Genomic DNA, 18,311 nt, shown 5'->3' on the forward strand with positions numbered 1-18,311 from the left:
TTTACTTCAAGAGCATTCCACACATTTCTTTTACAACTTTATACAATTAATAATAGTCTTGTTGTTGAAATGTCACATTCAAATCTCCAAAAAGTCAAGAAAATCACACTCTGAGATCCAAATCCAAGCAATAATACTTCAATTACCAGTGAACAACAGATCCAGGGTCAAGCAAGTGGAGAGAGTATTCATCAGTCAATTGAACATGAAAGCAGTGCCCACCTGATATCACTACAGTCAGGGCAGCTGAAGAATTTGATATTAATTTCTGATGATAACAAATTTGGTCTTATAGTGCAAAAAATTGTTTATCAGGATTGTTAAATGCTGAGGCTAATATTGCATAGTCTATATTAGATACTGGCAATGGCAATACTGGCCCAGCATATACTAACAATAACAATCAATTACATGAAATATTGAAAGATGCTGCAGCTGATGCAGAATTGTCATGCCTAGAAAACAAAATTCCAGTTAAAGAAGATTCAGAAATTGACAAAGATCCAGGGACAATAGATACTCAAGTAACAATGCCAATTCTTGAGAATGAATCATCAGAAGCTATTCCACACTTACAGGCCAAAGTATATGATTAAATAGATCAATTTCTAATGTCTCTTGTGTTATAGTGTGAGCATACAGGCATATTCTAACAGCAATACCAATCACTGAGGGAAATCCTCCAGAACCTGACAGATATCAAGCCATTAAAACTTATGCCTACTGGACTGTCAATATTAAAGAAGAGATGCCAGTCACAATTCCCAATACTATCTATCTGCCAAAAACTGCTGTCTGTCATTTCAAAGAAAATGCCAACATTATCAGATGTGGACAAAAGACTTGCTCAAGCAGCATTGTGCACAAACATGTATTTTCAGAACCCCATTGCATTGATATCCACACTTGTGAAATCACTGATTTTCTGGAAGAAACTGCATATAGAAATGGCTGAATTGGTTGATAACTCAAGAGAGTTATGGCAATCTTGAAGCTGGAGAAGCTCCATTAAATACTTCTCAGGCAAATTTGTATATTACTGCAATGGCAAGTCTATATTTCTCTCCAACTTTGTTCTCTACTAATGCTGCAATACTGACTGCCCCTGCAATAAAGACCTAATGAATTATGACCATTTGGAGAGAGTCTAATTTGTTGGTCAGAATAAAAGATCAAATCCAATTGCTGAAAATGCAATCACTCTCTGAATTCAACCAGTATACTGATTCATGCTGACATTTTATGGTGGAAAATTATCCCATTTGAATCTACAGCACCACCCAAATAAAGTTCTTGCTCTTGAAAGTCAAGAAACATTTGTTTTGGCAGGCAATATTCTTTCTCAAGTTGATGTATATCTGAACTATGAATTCAATATGAAGAATTCAGGATATGAGCTTCTGAATGCCCAATATTTCATGCAGCAAGTGCTAACTTTGAAATCAGGAACACTGAAAGCTTGACTGCTTAATATGAGCACTCCACTACATGATGAGCTAGAAATAGCAGCATATAGTAGAGAGATATTGAAGCAAACATTTTTCAACAGCAAAAAGATTATATCTCTTCCCTACCAACTTTTCATTGATGGATTCAGCCTATACTGGAACATGTACTGAAGTCTTATAGGTGTCTACATGATACCTGCTGACATGAAAGCTACCAAAAGAGCCAAGCATAACAATATTTATACAATTACTTTCAGGCCACATGGAACCAATTTTCCCAATGTGATTGAAGCCTTGGAGCCCAGTCTAGCATTGCTTGACAAGAGCATTAATGTGAATATTTCTAGCAAGAAAGTCACTAGAGTTATTTCCTCTTGTCTCTATTTTCTTGAGGATATGCCACAACAGAATGCCAATGCTGGAATAAAAGAGCCTACAGCAACATGTTCTTGTCAGAGCTGCATGATTTCAGAGAATCAGTAACATGACATGAATTTTGATACTATTGCTGAAGGATGCTATCATTTTTGGATTCTGCAGTAGAGAGAAAAAATCAACTCTACAGAAACTCAAGCTTTAAAGCAAAGCCTCTGCAAGAAATATGAAATGGCTGAAGAGCAGACAGCATTACTCAAAATATGCCCATCTCTTAATCTGGTGATCTTCTTTTCTTCTGACCCATGTTACAGTGAATTTTTGGGAATATCAAAACTGGCACACTATTTATTGATTTCAGTAATTCTTATACCCCATGGTCAAAAAGAATACTGTAAATTGCTTCAGAGATTTTCATTCTGTTGAAGATGGGCCTGTCTTCAATCTCTGCTTACTCATTTGGAATCCTATTAATTACAGGAGCATGCACAAGCATCTATTATAATTCTGCTTCTTCTCTAATGCTACATGATTCAGAAATGGATAAATCCAGCAGTACAATGAATAATGCCTGTAACATTTAAAGATTACTCTGAAAGATTAACAAAGAATTTGATTGTTTGAGTTTATGCTGGAATTGCATGCAGCAATTCTGTTCTAATATTCCAATCACCAGCTCAATTTGCCTCTGCAGGATTGCAAGAGATTATCATAACAGTCTGACAGGATCTACAAAGTTTAATTGATGCTGCTGCATCAGCTGTTAAGACTACCTATCCAGCAGGCACTCAAGCAGGATCTAGAGCAGCTTCTATAATCAGTACAAGGCCATCTTCTGTTCCAATTGAGCTCCCAGCACTTGATTCATATGCCAAAAAGACAGGCATTCTAATTGCAGAAAATTTTGATTCAAAGAAGAAGATAAAGATAATTCAGAGCTTTAAAAATTACCCAAATATGCATGTCAGCATACATTATTCAGCACAAGCAAATGAATATGCAATTCTGAACAATTGCAATATTCTCATTGAAGAGAACAAGCATCAGAAATACAAGAAGCTGGTCCAGAGAACAAACAAGTAAGATGTTAAAAAGGTTCTGTTAATGCAAGAGAGCTTCAGATATACACTGCTTCTACTACTTGAAGAAGCATTTGCCAATAGTGAGTTATTCTTGATCCAGTACATCTCTAATCTCTATAAGTACTGCCTGACTCTTTTCACAAACTTACTTCAACTGAATACTGATCTGCATGAAGATGAATTTGAGGTACTGAATGCTGAAGATAAAGATATTACTGGTGAGTATTCTCTGAATCTCTGGGCACAATAATCTGCAGGAAAAATGGTGCCAGTGCTAGATATTCTGAATGCATGGCTATTCATATTACTGAATCTTCACCCATTTTTGCAGAAACTCCAAAATGCATATAAGAAAGATTGAGATAAGCTGTCTGTAGTGGAACCAGGCTCAACTGTAATACAGTTCTATAAGAATATTACTTTCTCACTTGAAGACCAGCAAATCAAACTAATGATTAATGATTTGATTGAGTATACACATGGAACCAGCTCTGCCATCAGGCAAATTACCAGCATTTTCATTCATGAATTGCATACAAATGAAAGAGTATTCTTTTTGATGATTCCAGTATTGAAAATGATGAGAGATTGGGTTTTAGATCTACTAATTGTGCAGGTAGATCTAGAGGGTGGCAACTACACCATTATTGGACTTCCTGCAATTAAAAAGCTGAGTCTTTACACCATACTGATTAGTAAGACATTGGATGCCAGCAGCAATCTGATTTTCAGTGATCATGATTCCAGAATCTTTCTACTATGCATCTGGGATGTTTCATTTCTCTGAGATTTGCCTGCTTTGTACATATTTGATCAAGGACTAGAAATGGATGGTACCTGGAACTAGGATTGTAGTAGTTAATTCCCAACAGTGTTCCAACTGGGTTCCTACTGATGTTCTCAGCAATTCTGAGAATATTCCTGCCATTCTGAAATCATTCTACAGCAATCAGGAATGTTTCTCAGGCAGGGGAACCTTTAAAAATGAGAACTGTTTCCTATTCAGGAACAGTAAACATGTCATTCCTGCTGCGGGAACCTTTCAGGCGCTGTTTACAGTGGGTTCATCAGGGTTCCATGGTTTTTCGGGCCTACAAAATTCCGATATGGTAAGTAATCTCGGCGAAGAGTTGATCCGATTGCAGCTTAGCCGCAGCTGTTTGTGTGCATCAAGGAGCGACGAGAATGCTGCTTCGGCTTGCCGTCATCAGACCTTACTTTTAACAAATGAAATTTATATAGTCGAGGTTGTGCGTCAATATCCATGGCTTAGCTAGATTGTTTCTTGTCAGTTGTACTATGTACAACATGTTTTAGTTGACGTGCAAGACTGCTTTCGCTGGTCGATTCGGTGATTGATCCAGGTTGGGTTCCAAGCTGAACCACCCTTCCGAGCTCTATCATGTCAGGTCATCGAAAGGGCATACCACATTTGCCAAAGCGATACGCGTGCGATCGATGTCGAAAACATAAACTCCGTTGTCCTCGAGAAGCCCAGGCTGGCGATTCGTGCCCACGGTGTTTGCGCGCAGGCGCACAGTGTGTTACAAGCACAGCCCTGCCATTAGGTCGCCCTGCTCGGTCTAGGACGGGAACACCATCCACCCAAACAACTGAAAGAGTACGTAAAAGGGATCAGAGTGGCAGCGGCAACATCGTATTTCGCACTTCTAGACAACAGCAATATGTGCATTCGGGTCCTGATCTTACTGCTGTACCACCAGCAGAGAGAGCTCATGGAGAGATAGCTACAGGACATTCCCAGGAGCCCTTGGATAAATCATTGTCCTGGTTTCAAACGAACGATCCTGACATACCTGGATTTGAGCCAGGTACGCTCTTGGAAATCCCAGATGCAGATAGTAGTTTCGGTGACTCCATGCTGCGTAATGCCAATGTGCCGGATATACCTCCTTCGTCTGGGAGTACTCTAATTGGCTTCCACGTGCCGGAGGTTCTTATCCAGCCCTGGAACTGTGGACGTACTGACAGCCAGAACGACATGTTGCGCGAGGGTGGCACCGGCCTGGGAAGCGGGTCTCTTGAATAACCAGCACAAGAGCCAACCAAGGTCATTCGAATAGTTCATCTCGTTCAGCGTTTGTGTAAGCCTAATTTATGCTTATCCGGGCAGCTGCACCGGTCAAGCTCGGTTCCCTGAGGAGTTCCCTTTAGCACGTTGGATGTGGAGACGGTTTACAGAAGCCGGGCCCAGAAAATAAGAGCCAGCTTGGAGAAGTGCTGCAGAGAACGTCAAAGATTTTAGGTATCCTACAGGCTTCTGCACTTTCCAAAAACGTTAGCTTGGACACGGGCACTTCTGTGCCTTCAGACTTTTCCAACAGTGCTTTGCCTTCAGTAACCTATCGACCACATCTGGGCCCAGATCTATTCATTCACAACCTACTTCTACAATGGGACCATCCGTCCTCGCCACTTCTTCTCCCGGCTCCTAGCTCAACGACAAGACGGCTGATGGAACTTAATACCTCGGAGCCAAAGTTAGACACTGCTACCATCCTCATTATTTCAGCATATTACATCCAGATCATCCAGATATACAATGTCATCTTTGCTCAGTCTCATTTGGAATCCTACCAGACGTCAGAGCCATCAATTTCACGCCTCCAGGTGCTCCCAGGCCCGCAACTCGGACTGCCTCTCGAACACGGCGGCATGCGAGCTGAATTCATCATCCAGGCCATCAAACACTTGCTGGATCGCGTCGAGATACTACAGGGCATGCCCCCAAAATTTAGGCTTAACCCTACTCGGGGATCCGAAGTTAGTTTTCATGGTTTGGAGCTAACAAATCTATTACGAGCGACTATGAATCAAAGAGGAAGTAAGAAGGGCCATAACAACATAGCTGGTGGATATATCCACTCGTTGAGAGAGAATATGAAGAATATTAAATGCCTATTTCAGAAGAGTTTCGGCATTTATTCCATCTAGTTTGGATGCTACGACTAGCTACAACACGCGTGTTTTACGTATATTGCAAGACTTCGCATTTTACCGTTTTCAACGAACCTTCACATCGCTATCTATGATCGATCGTCAGCAGCAAATTTATCTGTCCAGAAAGCTCTAAAATGCTTTTGTTCGCCCAGCTTCTTGATTTCTTCAACTTCTTCCGGAGTCAGCTTAAACTTCAACGTTTCAAGGTACTCGGCCAGGCGCGATTCTTTCGAACTGGTGGTTATGGGAACTGCGCCCTGGTCGATAGCCCACCGAAGCAAGACGTTACCCTCAGTGGTGTTGTATTTCTTGGCTAGACTATCCAGAATGCTATCCACCGGACCACCCTTTGCTCTCGTTGCAGGAGTTAAGGGTGCATACACAGTGGTGGTGATGCCCTTGGATTGGTGGAAATCGAGTAGACCACTGTGCTGGAGATAGGGGTGATATTCGATTTGGTTAACGGACGGCACAATCTTGGCTGTCTTTAGGACGGCTTCGAGGTGGTTTTGGAGCCAGTTTGATACACCAATTGATCGTGCTTTACCGGATTCCTTGACCTTTTCCATTTCGGCCCATGCTTTTTGCAAATCTTCGTCAGATTTTGCGAAGAAGGGGGAATGAATAAGGTATCTAGGTCATGCTCGTGAGTTCGTTGCCCGCGATACACTGGTAAAATGCCCCGGGGGGGGAGGGGGGAGCACATACAGGTCAACATAATCCAGCTGCAATTTCCTCAAACTCTCGTCAATCGCCTTCGGGATATCAGAGATGTTGGTGATCACTTTCGTCGTCACATAGAGCTGGTCTCTCGGAACGCTACTTTCTTTGATCGCAATTCCAAGTTCTTCTTCTGTCCCGTAAACCTCCGCCCCGTCAAGATGGTGATATCCCAGCTTGATGGCATTCTTGGTCGCATCGACGAGATTTCGGTCTAGGCCGGTGCTTTCTCCTCGTTTGAACCATTTTGTGCCACTTCCGTAGCCGAGCTTCGATTAATAATTATCAGCATCGTGCACAAACCAGGAGTTGCATCTGCAGTTTAAGCAGATTACACACAAAGGAACATACTTACAATTGGAATCGTGGTTCCGTCATTGAGCTTCACGGACGGGATACTTGCAACCATCGTGCGCGACCGATTTGAATATCTTCTGAATCTTGCTGCAGAGGTAGGAAGGGGAAACGGGGTCCAAGAGAGCAATTGGAGAGGATGGGTCAAAATTGCGGGACGCCGGGGTTCTTATGGGCCGAAAATATGTGGGGGGGTTAACCGGGTAATCTCAACGGGACCATGATGGCAAAAGCCTATCTTTGAACGTCCTAACTGAGTTCAAAGGCACCAGTTTAAGAAGGAGAAAAATACAATACGAGGTCCATTTCGCAGTGGCCGTTTTAATGTGCGATATACGGAGGACGTTGGATAGTGGCAGCGAAGGGCGTACGCAAAGGTGGGTAACTAATTCCAGTCTGCGCGATCAAGGGCGGCATTTACAGCTTTCAAATGTAACATAGTCCTCCATGCTGATCGCGGAATCACGAAAGGCCCATAGATCTACGGAGTACCTTGCTGGCTCTTTAGTTTTCAAGGAACTGGGGTTACGCCGTAACTGCATCCCACGCCCAAGGTTTCTCTCCCCTTTGCCGACGTTTCTCCTGGCCGAAAGCCCAGATGCCAAGAAGTGATGTCATCCGGCGTCAGATCTTGATTAGATAAGATGAAATCCGGCTGCATCCAAAGTATCCAAAACCGCATCGCAGGAAACCTCCACGTCTCACATGTAGTCTGTCTCTCGCTATAGGTTTGACTGAGGACGGAGTATATGATCTGTATAAATTTTGATTCAGTCCCTCTTTTGCTCAACTTAGCAAGTAAACGGGCATCAGCCTTCTCAGCACCTGTGTACCTTCCCGTCACGCTCGTCAATGCTCTTGAGAAACACTTTTTATCGCTGCGTGCCGACGATCCTTCAATCCCGCCTTGCACGAATGGCATCCCATCTATCTAACGGTCCACAGACAGCGAATACCAGTGGCTTATCCTTAGAGGACATCCCCAAAACCAACAATTTCACTACAAAGCTTCCCCCGGACCCCGCATTTCAAACACCGGAATCTTCAAATAATGCTCCCCGAGAGGAATTGGGACCTCGTATGGTCAAAGGGGCGTTATATACCTTTGTTAGACCAGAACCGCAAGACGACCTGGAGCTTTTGGATGTGAGTCCTCGGGCAATGCGTGATATCGGGTTGAAAGACGGTGAGGAGAAGACAAAGGCCTTTAAAGATATGACGGCTGGGAATAAGATATTTTGGAGTGAGGAGCATGGAGGAATATACCCATGGGCGCAATGTTACGGAGGTTGGTTCTTCCGGCTATATCTTTGCAAAACTGAGGACTAATGCTCATGGGTCTTTTGAGGTTGGCAATTGTACGTTGGATCTCATGGGAGCTTGACGATTTGCCGAAATTACTGACGGGTATCCGCAGCGGAGCTTGGGCAGGACAGTTAGGCGATGGTGTAGGTCCCCCCCCCCCCCCAAACCCACCAGAATTCGCTATGAAAAGTCGACTCCTAACAACCTTGTAGCGGGCCATCAGTTTATTTGAAACTGTAAATCCGACTACGGGTACAAGGTATGAGATTCAACTTAAGGGGGCTGGAAGGACCCCGTACTCGCGATTTGCCGATGGAAAAGCAGTCCTTCGCTCTAGCATTCGAGAATACGTAATCTCAGAAGGTTTGTAGAGTGCCAGCTCTGTCCCAAAGGTGTGGGTCTGATTCTGGATTTTAGCTTTGAATGCTCTTGGAATACCTACAACTCGTGCACTCGCCCTCACCCTGTTACCTGATGTTGCAGTAAGAAGAGAAAAGATTGAGCCTGGAGCCATTGTGACTCGGTTTGCTGAATCTTGGCTTCGTATTGGAACGTTTGATCTCCTTCGTGCGCGCGGAGATCGAGATCTCACGCGCAAGCTCGCTAATTACATCGCCGAGGACGTTTTCTCTGGGTGGGAGTCCCTCCCTGCAGCCTTGAAATTTTCGGATGACGGCCCTCCTCCTGTTGATGTGGATAATCCACCTAGAGGTGTGCCAAAAGATGAAATGCAAGGAGAACAAGGCGCAGAGCAAAACAGGTTTTCTAGGCTCTACCGTGAGATTGTACGACGTAATGCGAAAACAGTTGCAGCATGGCAAGCATATGGTTTCATGAATGGAGTGCTGAATACAGACAATACTTCAATATTCGGACTGTCGCTTGATTATGGCCCGTTTGCCTTTATGGATAATTTCGACCCAAATTATACCCCGAACCACGATGATGAACTGCTACGATATTCGTATAGGAATCAACCCTCGATTATTTGGTGGAATTTGGTTCGACTAGGAGAATCGTTTGGAGAACTAATAGGTGCAGGCGACAAGGTCGATGACGAAACTTTCGTCTCTAAAGGAATCACTGAAGATTTTGCCCCGATACTCATTAAACGAGCCGAGACCATTATTGATAACGCATCTAAGGAATATCGAACGGTGTTTTTGAACGAATACAAACGCCTGATGACCGCCAGATTAGGCTTAAAGACCCAGAAAGACTCGGACTTTGAAAAGTTATTTTCTGATCTACTTGATACCCTCGAGGCCCTAGAGTTAGACTTCAACCACTTTTTCAGAAAGCTGTCTGGATTCTCTCTAAGTGACATCGAGAGCGAGGAGAAAAGGAAAGAAGTTGCTAGCGTGTTCTTCCATCAGGAGGGCGTTGGTGGCATTGGAAACACAGAGGAATCTGCCAGAGAGCGGCTTGCAAAATGGTTATCTGCTTGGAGGGATAGGGTCATCGAGGATTGGGGAAGTGATTCGGATGTCGAACGCCAAACTTCTATGAAGGCGGTGAACCCGAAGGTGAGAACTTGCAAGACTACATTGCATAAAACAGTTCAGTGCTGATATCTCTTTTCAGTTCCTTCCACGATCGTGGGTCTTGGATGAAGTGATACAGCGTGTTCAGCATCAGGGAGATAGAGATATCCTCGGTCGTGTCATGCACATGGCGCTTCATCCATTTCAAGAGGAATGGAATTGGAACAGAGAGGAAGAGGAGAGGTTGTGTGGAGATGTTCCCCAATTCAAGAGAATGACCATGTGCAGCTGCAGCTCTTGAAGACATACCTGGCTTAAATATTTATGTTTTCTTCTTGAGAGCAGAACATAGAGCTACATAACAGCTGATTTGTTGCAGTGATAGAACTCTTTATACCTGTCCCGGTGACTGATGAATCTAACGCTTGTTATTGAATACACCTCTTGCCCAGGGCATTTGCATTATTTGCCTAATGCGCCCGCTATAACTAACAGGTCCTTGTGTTCTTGGTAGACATTTCGTTGTGTCATGACTTCTCACACAGTTTGCTCTTGACATTTTCAACAGCAGCTTGAATATGGTTCATCCCTCTTGCCTTAGCGATCAAACTAACTAGAGCTTACAGTTTTTTATGTCCATGGATGACGATGAGTACCTGCGTCGGGCTCTCGAAGAGAACTACCACCTTAACGAGCAGCATGAACGGCAGCTTGAAGAATCGCGAAGATTCCATCGCGACCTTAATGAAAGAGCTCTCAGAGTATCCCGGGCTGATGCGGAGAGGGCCAGACAGGCTGCTCGGGAAGAGGATGATCAATTGATGATGGCAATAGAAAGGAGTCAGGCAGAGGAGCGCGCGAGGGCAAGGAGGCTTCAAGCAGAGAGACAAAGATTACTGCAGATGGATAGAGAATTCGGCAGTGGTCCAGGTCAGCGTGTAGGTGACAGTGCCGCTCAGGCGAACTCCAGGAGTCTACGAAACAACGAAGACGTAGTCCGTGGAAACACTGGTTCAACGAGAGCCAGATCCGCTACCGGAATTCAACCAGGGTGTGGTAACCAACGATCAAGACGCCAAAGCACAGCATCATCAACTGTCCCTCAAACTGACCGAAGACGTGCAACTCATGGAAATAGCGGCCCAGCACGGTCAAGATCCGCCACAACCCACCAGGAGGATAACAGCCTGAGTGGTAGACGAGCGCGCCAACCACGGCTCCAGGATACCGTACCGTCACATCTTCCCCAAGCAAGCACATCAAGAGCAAGCACCCCTTCCCGCGCCAACAGTGCATGCGAATCTCTAGCGCGCCGCATTTCCAGTATCGCAGCCCCATACACCACCCGTCGTCACTCCCACCACCAGCCTGGTTTCTCCAACCCTCCCATAATTCCTCAACCTGCTCATAGTCCGGCCATGTACTCCCTCTCCGAAATACTTGCCCGCTCCCGCATAGATGCCTTCCCCACCGGGCCCTTCTTCCCCGCAGATGCTGATCCGGCCTTTGATGCTGCCCTCCAAGCCGCAATCAACGATTCTGCCGATCAAGCGCGCGACGAAGAGGAAGAAGCCGTTCAACGCAGTCGGGGCATCCCAACGTATGAAGAGGCCTGCAGCATGCCGAGGTATAGACCACCAAGGGGAGCGAGATATGTGTTTCAGGGACCGAAAGAAGTTTATGTTGAGACAGGTGGCGAGGGTGAGGGGATGAGGGTCAAAGTCGTGGGGGATATGGATCTGGGAGAAGCTCTCAGGGTTGCGAACCAGAATTTTGGACAGCGAACAGGGCAGGGCCGACGGCAGTGGTGAAACTTTTGCTAAAAAGAGCAAAACCTATGATACTGAGATCCCTCTATTACATATGGGAGATTCATTATCAAAGTTTTCTTCTTTTGAAACTCCATTAGTCTTTCCTGGCTTTTTTATATCCTATTCCCTGTAGGGATCCTGTCCTCTATATGTAGAAATCGATTAGACATCAATTGAATCGTCTAACCATACTAGCATGGGGAATTTGTTGCTACTCCCTAGTACGCTGCAAGAGTCATGTGCCATAGCTCCATTGAATAACAGATGAAGTGGTTAGGAGTAGTTGACGATGACTGGCTACGATAGTTCAGAAAAATAGAGCTCCCTATCAAAACAACTAAGCCCTTGTGAAAAGACTTATGCTTGACATAGGATATTTAACTACCTCAGAAAACTAGCAGCAATGCATAACTATGCAAGCAGACATTTGGAAAAGAGGAATCCGAGACTCTGGTATCATTTGATTCCGTAGAATTCTCAAACAACTGATCCCCAAGTCTCCCAACTGAATTTCCCATTTGAAGAACAACACCGTTTGCACAATCACTTTTTATTCCCCATGAAACCTTTGGTTTTTTTTTTCCTCTTCTCAGTAGCCTGTGTGCCTGCAATCAAAAAGCACTCTCCCATACCTATTCCCGAGGATGCTTGAGTCACAGAAGTTATATTTGAACGGCGAGGAGGAGCGCACGCGAGAGACTTCATAGACGTTTTTTTTTTGTCGCAAAAGGAAGATACAACGTTTCCGCGATCTGTTGGATAGAGTGAGGGGTCATGACGCACGCTTTTTATGGTCGTTGCTTGTAAGTCCGAAAAAAGTATGTGTTAAGGGGACGGGTGAGTCGTGTCATGACCAAGATTCAATTTGTTACGTGCTCCTATGCTAGATTTCGAACCGAAATGTCGCCGGTCTAGTTGGGGCAGGCGGCTTGGACGTGACCGGGCTGCTTGCATTTGTAGCAGACACGTTCGCCTTTGCCCTCGGTGGTGCAGTCGCGAGAGACATGGCCAGTCTCACCACCTATGACGAACGCTCTGTCAGTTAACTTTTTCTGAATATCCAAAAGAAGGTAGGAAGGATTCCGCACAATTGTAGCACTTCTGTCCTTGGGTACAGTCGCGAGCCCTGTGGCCATACCCTCCGCAAGAGTAGCAAGTCAGAGGACGGTTACCGTAGCGGTACGAGCCAGCGTTGTAGCCACCACCATTGTATCCAGAGTACTGGCCGCAGTTACGGGAAATATGACCGACTTGGCCACATTTGTAGCATTCTTGGCCTCTGGCCTCTCCGGACTCGCCTCCCTGGGGGCATTCACGAGAAATGTGTCCGACCTGGCCACACTTGTAGCATTCTTGACCTCTGGCGCCTCCGGATTCGCCTGCCTGAGGGCAGTCACGCGAAATGTGACCTGTCAAGCCGCAGCGGTAGCAGGACTTTTCCTTTGCGGGCTCATTGCAATCGCGGCCTAAGGGTTAACGGGTTCAACACGGTCAGTCATGGGAATTTGTCGACATGTCTTCACCTCCGGGCCATCCTCCAATATTTACTCACTGACGTGTCCTTCTCCTAAAATGTGAAAAAAAAGCTTGTTAGGGAACTTCATACTTTCAGCTGTCAACGGTGACGCGATATCCTGACATACCACCGCAGTTGTAGCTAGAGAAAATGTTAGTCCAGTCGAGCCTAAGTCTCGATTTGGGATCCCGGGGGGAAGTATCATACCAGATAACAGAACCTTTCTTGGGGCAGTCGCGGGCCTAAGAGGGAAAAATTAATGTTATCCCACCACAAACGGAGCACGCATCATATTAACCTGGTGGGCCGAATCGCCACCTGACAGTAATGTTAGCATTGAGCTTAATAGTTAAGGCAAAGCGCATCACAATGAAGTGGAATAGGAAATAGCTGAATGCCGCAGACTGCTTTAAAAACCAAAAAAAAAAAAAAAAAAAAAAAAAAAAAAAGCTCGCGCAAGCGCTTGGCTATGGATATCATAGAAGGTTCAGAAAAGACACAGAAAATACAATAAAACGGAATAATATAAAGTAAAAAAAAAAAAAAGAGAGAATAATATGGGGATTATGTCTTGAAAGCGAGACTTGCGCCGAGGCATTGCGACTCCAGCACAGCAAACCCATAAAGCACGCAAGTAACAGAGAGACTCACAAGTGAAGCAACCAGCCTGATATTCCATTTTTCTTCGAGTATATGGGCGAAAGGCAGTAGAAGCGGTACTAGCAAGCCTAACCGGTCGATCAGAGGGTCTGGAACGGCAGTAAAAAGCAAGGCGACTACGCAACACGGAAAACATGAAGTAAACGGTGTCGATGAGGGCGGGAGATGGGGAAAAAAAAAAAAATTGAAGGGAATGAGGGCGGAGAGGTGTCAAGGGCTAAACCAGGTCTGACCTACAGATGAGACGAAACGTGCAAACCGTAGAGGTAGGCGGATGAAGAGGATTTTGTAAAGAGGCAAATCGGGCGGTGAACAGAGAAAAGTCTGTTTGTGAAGCAGAATCACAAGTGTTGAGGAGGAGAAAAAAGAGAGAGAAGAGAGAGGGAGAGAGAGTTGACGGGGCGGAAAAAAGTCAAAACAGTCAAAAAAGGGAACCCACAGAAGACAGGTCACCTGGTTAGTGAGCTTTAAGGTGGCATTTTCTGCGCCGTCTTCCCTTTAGTGTGGACAGTATCATTGACAATGCATTTTTCAGTAGAATTGCTTTCCTTTTCCTTCTTCTTTGCCTTTGGTATGCTTTAGCCCTGCATTTTCCCTGTGCTTTCATGATGCATCTCCTCCGCCGTGTGCTTCTTTTTCGCCTCCCGCCATGACTGTATCAGGCCTAGGCATTGAAGTCGTGCGAATCCCAATCCTGGACCCCCTCCGCCTTTTCTGGCTATTTGCCTAGATCTAGAATCATACAGCGGGCGAAATGGCGAAAATAACGACGCGAAAGCAGGTTCGGGGGGGGGGGTCATGCTGCAGCTCCAGGCCTTGGAATATTTGCTTTTCTGCTGTCCAACCCCTGTAGAGGTGCTGTTACGCCGGCAGCCATTGGCTAGATCTGAGGCGATGGATCTTAAATTTAACGTGTCCGGGCGAGCATGCGGCAAGGGAGACTGAATTCGTGAGACAGAGCCCTGTCCTTGAAATGGGGACAGTGGCGTGTTCCTTCATCAGTGCATCGTCCATTGTTGTCGCGTTTCCTGGGCTGTGTGTACCTCTTCGTTCCACATTGCGAGGCTCTCGCGAGAGAGATAAACCTGGCTGCTGTATTCATGAAATTCGTCTTAGGGCTGAGAGTGTGTAGGGACAAATGATCCATTTCATTCGCCTTCTCAAACGACGAAACGGTGCCTGGTACTAACCTTAAGAGGCACATTGAGCCTAGAAATCTGGCCTCAGCAGTGGTATATTGGATATCTGGACTCGAATCCCTGTCTGCGGGCAATGGCAGCTGTCGGAATCCAATCAGAGGGCATGGGCAGATACATCACGGACGGTTCACAAAATTGTTGAAGCTTCCTGTGTCATAACAGAATAGTTACCTTCGTCCTAGAAAAGATTTTTTTACAGACCAAAGCTATAAAGAATGGGCGAATTTACGGAGTGTTCACGGCACCTCGAATATATATAGGGAGATGCACATTGAGTACCTTTGGAGAAAGAAGATTACAACTTTACTGATTTTATCGAATTGCGTCAAGCCACGAGATAAGGGTCATCTGAAAGAAGACAATTCCAGTATTTGGATCTATTTATTTATCAATCAGGTGCAACCGTAATCACAATGCTACCTGAAATCATAGCAGTCAAGAAGCTGTGTTCCAAGATCCTGCTCTCGGAGCACCACAACTTGTTCATCATCAAAGCCTACTAGGCCTGTCATCTTAGTCAATTCGCTCGAGGTATCCTTTTGAGTAAGCCGCGGGCTGGTCCCAAACTCCAACAAGACATTAGGCGCATTTTTCGACCCTATCGGAGCTGACTGCGACTTCATCCTCTCGGGACTCAGCTGTATGCTCCGCTCGCGTAATCGTGGTGCCTTTGCTATCAGAGGCGACGAGACCATTCCTTCTAACTCCCAGACACGAATATCGTCTCCCCGAGAGCTCACCGACACTGCTTTACCGCGTCCACCAACCTGAACCCCGGAAATCGATGATGTATGCCCCCATAAACGACGAGGAGGGCTGATCGTCAATTTCTCTGCAGTTGACACAACCAGGTACGTAGTAAGAGTGTTGTCAGAGTGCGCAGTCAGTAGATAAGGATGGGAGTAAGACAATGCCGTGGGAGGCTGCGTGTAGGATGGGTACGGAAAGGAAGACTGCTGTCGCTGAAGCGCTGACACTGGATTTTCAGATCGCCTCATCGTGACTCCAAGACCTATTGGAGAACTCAATGCTTGGGAATCCAGCGGTGTAGCAAGGTGGGAACCCAGATTTTGGCCGTCTTCGTCCCAGCGAACCTCCTGTAAACCGATACACCAACCGCATCCGATTCTAGGAAAGCTGTATGCGATGGATGCAATAACACCAGACCCGACGATTCGTACGGACAACGTAAGTGGGGCTCGAATATTGCTCGCATGCAGCGAGTCGATAAGGCGGAGAGAGTAATCCGAAGCCAGCCGGTACAAAGAGAGCTTTTTATTCTGAAAAAGCACAAGTAGATAGCCTGGACATGAAGCAAGAGCAGTGATTTCGCCATCTTCATGTTTGGATTTTGACAGGCGACGTTTGAACCGTTTGGTATCGTAGTCTAACGTGTATATTTCGAATGAGCTATCTTCGAAGCCAACCGCGACGGTTTGATCTTTTGATGAAGACTCATTGGAGGAAATCGCCACAGCTGTGGGTGCTACGGATGGAAAAACGTCGAAAGATTGACTCGCTAGCATCACCTCGGTATCCTCCATCGACCACGCCCGAAGTCCATTCCTCGCGTCCACGGTAAACACAACTCCATCATGTAGATTCACTAGAACCGGTGGAATAGGTGGTTGTGCCACTTCCAGCTCTCTGACCCGGCAGCTCCCTTTTGACCAGTTATGTTGGAGGCGGTATTCCTTCATCCAATCGATTTCCCGGCCTTCCCTCCAGGAGCGTCCATGTTCCAGCCATTTTACCACCTTGGAGGAATAGCCAATAGGCTCGGTTGCTGCATCTAGCTGTGTAAGCTGCCTAACTCGTCGAGCACGAGGTAGTATCCAGCGCGAGTAATACTTTCGCTTCCATATTTCTGAATCGCTGGCCAAGATATAGAACCGACGGGATACTCTAGGCAAAAGACCAAATTAATTTCCACCAACAATATCTGCTTCGTTTCAGGGCTAGCCAAACCTTTGACAAGTTATTAAAGAGCGGATAGGAAGGAAGCTCAAGACGTGGAGAGCGAGCTCATCGCTCAGCGCCGATAGTCGATCCGGAGCGAGTGTCGGGCGGGCTCGCTTCTGTGGCAGTTCGCGAGCTGACTCGTCGTGTGGGCGTTTTGGCATAATGTTACCTGTAGAACCCTTAAACTAGATCGGTACGCCACTCATTATAGGTTCGGATTTCATTCGATTTAGCCACTGTTCAGGAGATCCATGGCCGTATACTCCCAGGGAGACCAGGGCAATTTGGCCGTGTGGGTTGCGCTTCCTGATGATGTAATCACTAGTTCGTCGATAACTAAGCACTGGCTCCATTAGAATGTAGGGGGATATGGATACAGATCCGAATAGAAACTTGGGCAGTTGAATGCGCTCTGAGTCAACTATATAATAGATAGCAAACCACTCTAAAATTCAAGCATTCACTCTTGTTCATCCTCAGTTCACTCTGAATCATGGAAATCCAATAGCCAAAATGTCGGACACACAGGGCACGCCAGCGCTGAAAAAGACATCTCGCACCTTGCCATGGCCTGAATCACACAGCACCCCAAAGTCTCAAGGTGCATCGTTCCAATTGAATACAAGTACCCGAACCGAAGAGTTCTCCTCCGATCATACAGAGGTTGAAAGGCGGATTCGAGTGGTAGAGCAGGAGATGCGAAATCGGGTGCGATGGGTGTATGTATCAACCAATCAAAGGAGAGCTCTTCGGTTTGAGTACTTGTATTCAATTGGAATGATGCACCTTGAGACTTTGGAGTGCTGCGTGATTCAGGCCATGGCAAGATACAAGATGTCTTTTTCAGTGCTGGTGTGCGCTGCATGTCCAACATTTTGGCTATTGGATTTCCATGATTCAGAGTGAACTGAGGATGAACAAGAGTGAATGCTTGAATTTTAGAGGGGTTTGCTATCTATCGGTTAGATGGGGGGGTTTAGTGTCTATTATATAGTTGACTCAGAGCGCATTCAACTGCCCAAGTTGCTATTCAGATCTGTATCCATATCCCCCTACATTCTCAAATTCAATGCCACTAAGTGATTGATTTCTTTGAAATAGGCTGATCACCCAGGAGGATGTGGATCATTGCTGATCTTACATCCCTTAGAGCCAATTACAGGTCTAGGTGATTGAGATATTACAGTTGGTCTGTGGCACAGTTGGCACATTTTGCAGCTGCTCTAACATTCAACAAGTTTGCTACTATGTCTGATTCCCCAATTGAACAGCAATTTTCTTTCTAATTCCTACATACTTTATCACAAAGAAATTCTGCAGTAACCCTTACTGGTGCTGCGCCAGGTGGCTTACTGGTAAATAAGCTGCAGGTGCACTCTAGGATGCGGGGTTTGAATCCTTCAACTGGCACACCTTTTTACCCACCAGAGTTGC

General features: G+C 45.7%; 7 protein-coding genes across 7 annotated transcripts; 4 read left to right on the forward strand and 3 right to left on the reverse strand.

Moving 5' to 3' along the window:
- Positions 1–4,307: 4,307 nt before the first annotated feature.
- CIMG_12666 (uncharacterized protein) lies at positions 4,308–5,860 on the forward strand (the record flags this gene model as incomplete). The annotated part of the gene is made up of 3 exons (XM_001248772.2): positions 4,308–4,942; positions 5,004–5,010; positions 5,081–5,860. The coding sequence occupies 3 exons, from the start codon at positions 4,308–4,310 to the stop codon at positions 5,858–5,860; spliced, it is 1,422 nt and encodes a 473-aa protein (XP_001248773.2).
- CIMG_02543 (ketoreductase) lies at positions 5,759–7,185 on the reverse strand. The gene is made up of 3 exons (XM_001248771.2): positions 6,942–7,185; positions 6,575–6,855; positions 5,759–6,499 (listed from the first exon to the last, which is right to left on the reverse strand). The coding sequence occupies exons 1-3, from the start codon at positions 6,993–6,995 to the stop codon at positions 5,953–5,955; spliced, it is 882 nt and encodes a 293-aa protein (XP_001248772.1). The 5' UTR covers positions 6,996–7,185; the 3' UTR covers positions 5,759–5,952.
- Positions 7,186–7,678: 493 nt separating this feature from the next.
- CIMG_02542 (YdiU domain-containing protein) lies at positions 7,679–10,101 on the forward strand. The gene is made up of 6 exons (XM_001248770.2): positions 7,679–8,228; positions 8,289–8,298; positions 8,358–8,388; positions 8,458–8,608; positions 8,663–9,771; positions 9,830–10,101. The coding sequence occupies exons 1-6, from the start codon at positions 7,793–7,795 to the stop codon at positions 10,028–10,030; spliced, it is 1,938 nt and encodes a 645-aa protein (XP_001248771.1). The 5' UTR covers positions 7,679–7,792; the 3' UTR covers positions 10,031–10,101.
- Positions 10,102–10,367: 266 nt separating this feature from the next.
- CIMG_10976 (uncharacterized protein) lies at positions 10,368–11,540 on the forward strand (the record flags this gene model as incomplete). The annotated part of the gene is made up of 1 exon (XM_012358969.1): positions 10,368–11,540. The coding sequence occupies one exon, from the start codon at positions 10,368–10,370 to the stop codon at positions 11,538–11,540; it is 1,173 nt and encodes a 390-aa protein (XP_012214392.1).
- Positions 10,992–14,073, reverse strand: CIMG_02541 (zinc knuckle domain-containing protein). The gene is made up of 8 exons (XM_001248769.2): positions 13,954–14,073; positions 13,708–13,784; positions 13,355–13,374; positions 13,264–13,298; positions 13,184–13,197; positions 13,093–13,107; positions 12,629–13,006; positions 10,992–12,561 (listed from the first exon to the last, which is right to left on the reverse strand). The coding sequence occupies exons 2-8, from the start codon at positions 13,733–13,735 to the stop codon at positions 12,452–12,454; spliced, it is 600 nt and encodes a 199-aa protein (XP_001248770.2). The 5' UTR covers positions 13,736–13,784; positions 13,954–14,073; the 3' UTR covers positions 10,992–12,451.
- A 1,190-nt stretch (positions 14,074–15,263) lies between these two features.
- Positions 15,264–17,129, reverse strand: CIMG_02540 (F-box domain-containing protein). Its single transcript, XM_001248768.2, has 2 exons — positions 16,884–17,129; positions 15,264–16,820 (listed from the first exon to the last, which is right to left on the reverse strand). The coding sequence occupies exons 1-2, from the start codon at positions 17,036–17,038 to the stop codon at positions 15,332–15,334; spliced, it is 1,644 nt and encodes a 547-aa protein (XP_001248769.1). The 5' UTR covers positions 17,039–17,129; the 3' UTR covers positions 15,264–15,331.
- A 261-nt stretch (positions 17,130–17,390) lies between these two features.
- Positions 17,391–18,049, forward strand: CIMG_02539 (uncharacterized protein; the record flags this gene model as incomplete). Its single annotated transcript, XM_001248767.2, has 2 exons — positions 17,391–17,731; positions 18,028–18,049. 2 exons carry the CDS (start codon positions 17,391–17,393, stop codon positions 18,047–18,049), a joined length of 363 nt encoding a protein of 120 aa, XP_001248768.2.
- Positions 18,050–18,311: the final 262 nt, after the last annotated feature.

Source organism: Coccidioides immitis (genome assembly GCF_000149335.2).
Source record: "Coccidioides immitis RS genomic scaffold supercont3.1, whole genome shotgun sequence".
In the NCBI taxonomy this organism is placed as follows: Eukaryota; Fungi; Ascomycota; class Eurotiomycetes; order Onygenales; family Onygenaceae; genus Coccidioides; species Coccidioides immitis.

Bases quoted from the DNA above. Each gene is read 5' to 3' on its own strand.
- CIMG_02543 (XM_001248771.2), bottom strand. From the start codon at position 6,995: ATGGTTGCAAGTATCCCGTCCGTGAAGCTCAATGACGGAACCACGATT. The intron at 6,856-6,941 runs GTAAGTATGTTC...TATTAATCGAAG, and splicing joins ACGGAACCACGATTCCAATT to CTCGGCTACGGAAGTGGCAC. The intron at 6,500-6,574 runs GTATGTGCTCCC...AGCATGACCTAG, and splicing joins CAGCTGGATTATGTTGACCT to ATACCTTATTCATTCCCCCT.
- CIMG_02542 (XM_001248770.2), top strand. From the start codon at position 7,793: ATGCTCTTGAGAAACACTTTTTATCGCTGCGTGCCGACGATCCTTCAA. The intron at 8,609-8,662 runs GTTTGTAGAGTG...TCTGGATTTTAG, and splicing joins AGAATACGTAATCTCAGAAG to CTTTGAATGCTCTTGGAATA. The intron at 9,772-9,829 runs GTGAGAACTTGC...ATCTCTTTTCAG, and splicing joins TGAAGGCGGTGAACCCGAAG to TTCCTTCCACGATCGTGGGT.
- CIMG_02541 (XM_001248769.2), bottom strand. From the start codon at position 13,735: ATGGAATATCAGGCTGGTTGCTTCACTT. The intron at 13,299-13,354 runs GTTAATATGATG...TTTCCCTCTTAG, and splicing joins GTGGCGATTCGGCCCACCAG to GCCCGCGACTGCCCCAAGAA. The intron at 12,562-12,628 runs GTGCGGAATCCT...CGTTCGTCATAG, and splicing joins AGGACAGAAGTGCTACAATT to GTGGTGAGACTGGCCATGTC.
- CIMG_02540 (XM_001248768.2), bottom strand. From the start codon at position 17,038: ATGCCAAAACGCCCACACGACGAGTCAGCTCGCGAACTGCCACAGAAG. The intron at 16,821-16,883 runs GTTTGGCTAGCC...TCTTTTGCCTAG, and splicing joins TCTTTAATAACTTGTCAAAG to AGTATCCCGTCGGTTCTATA.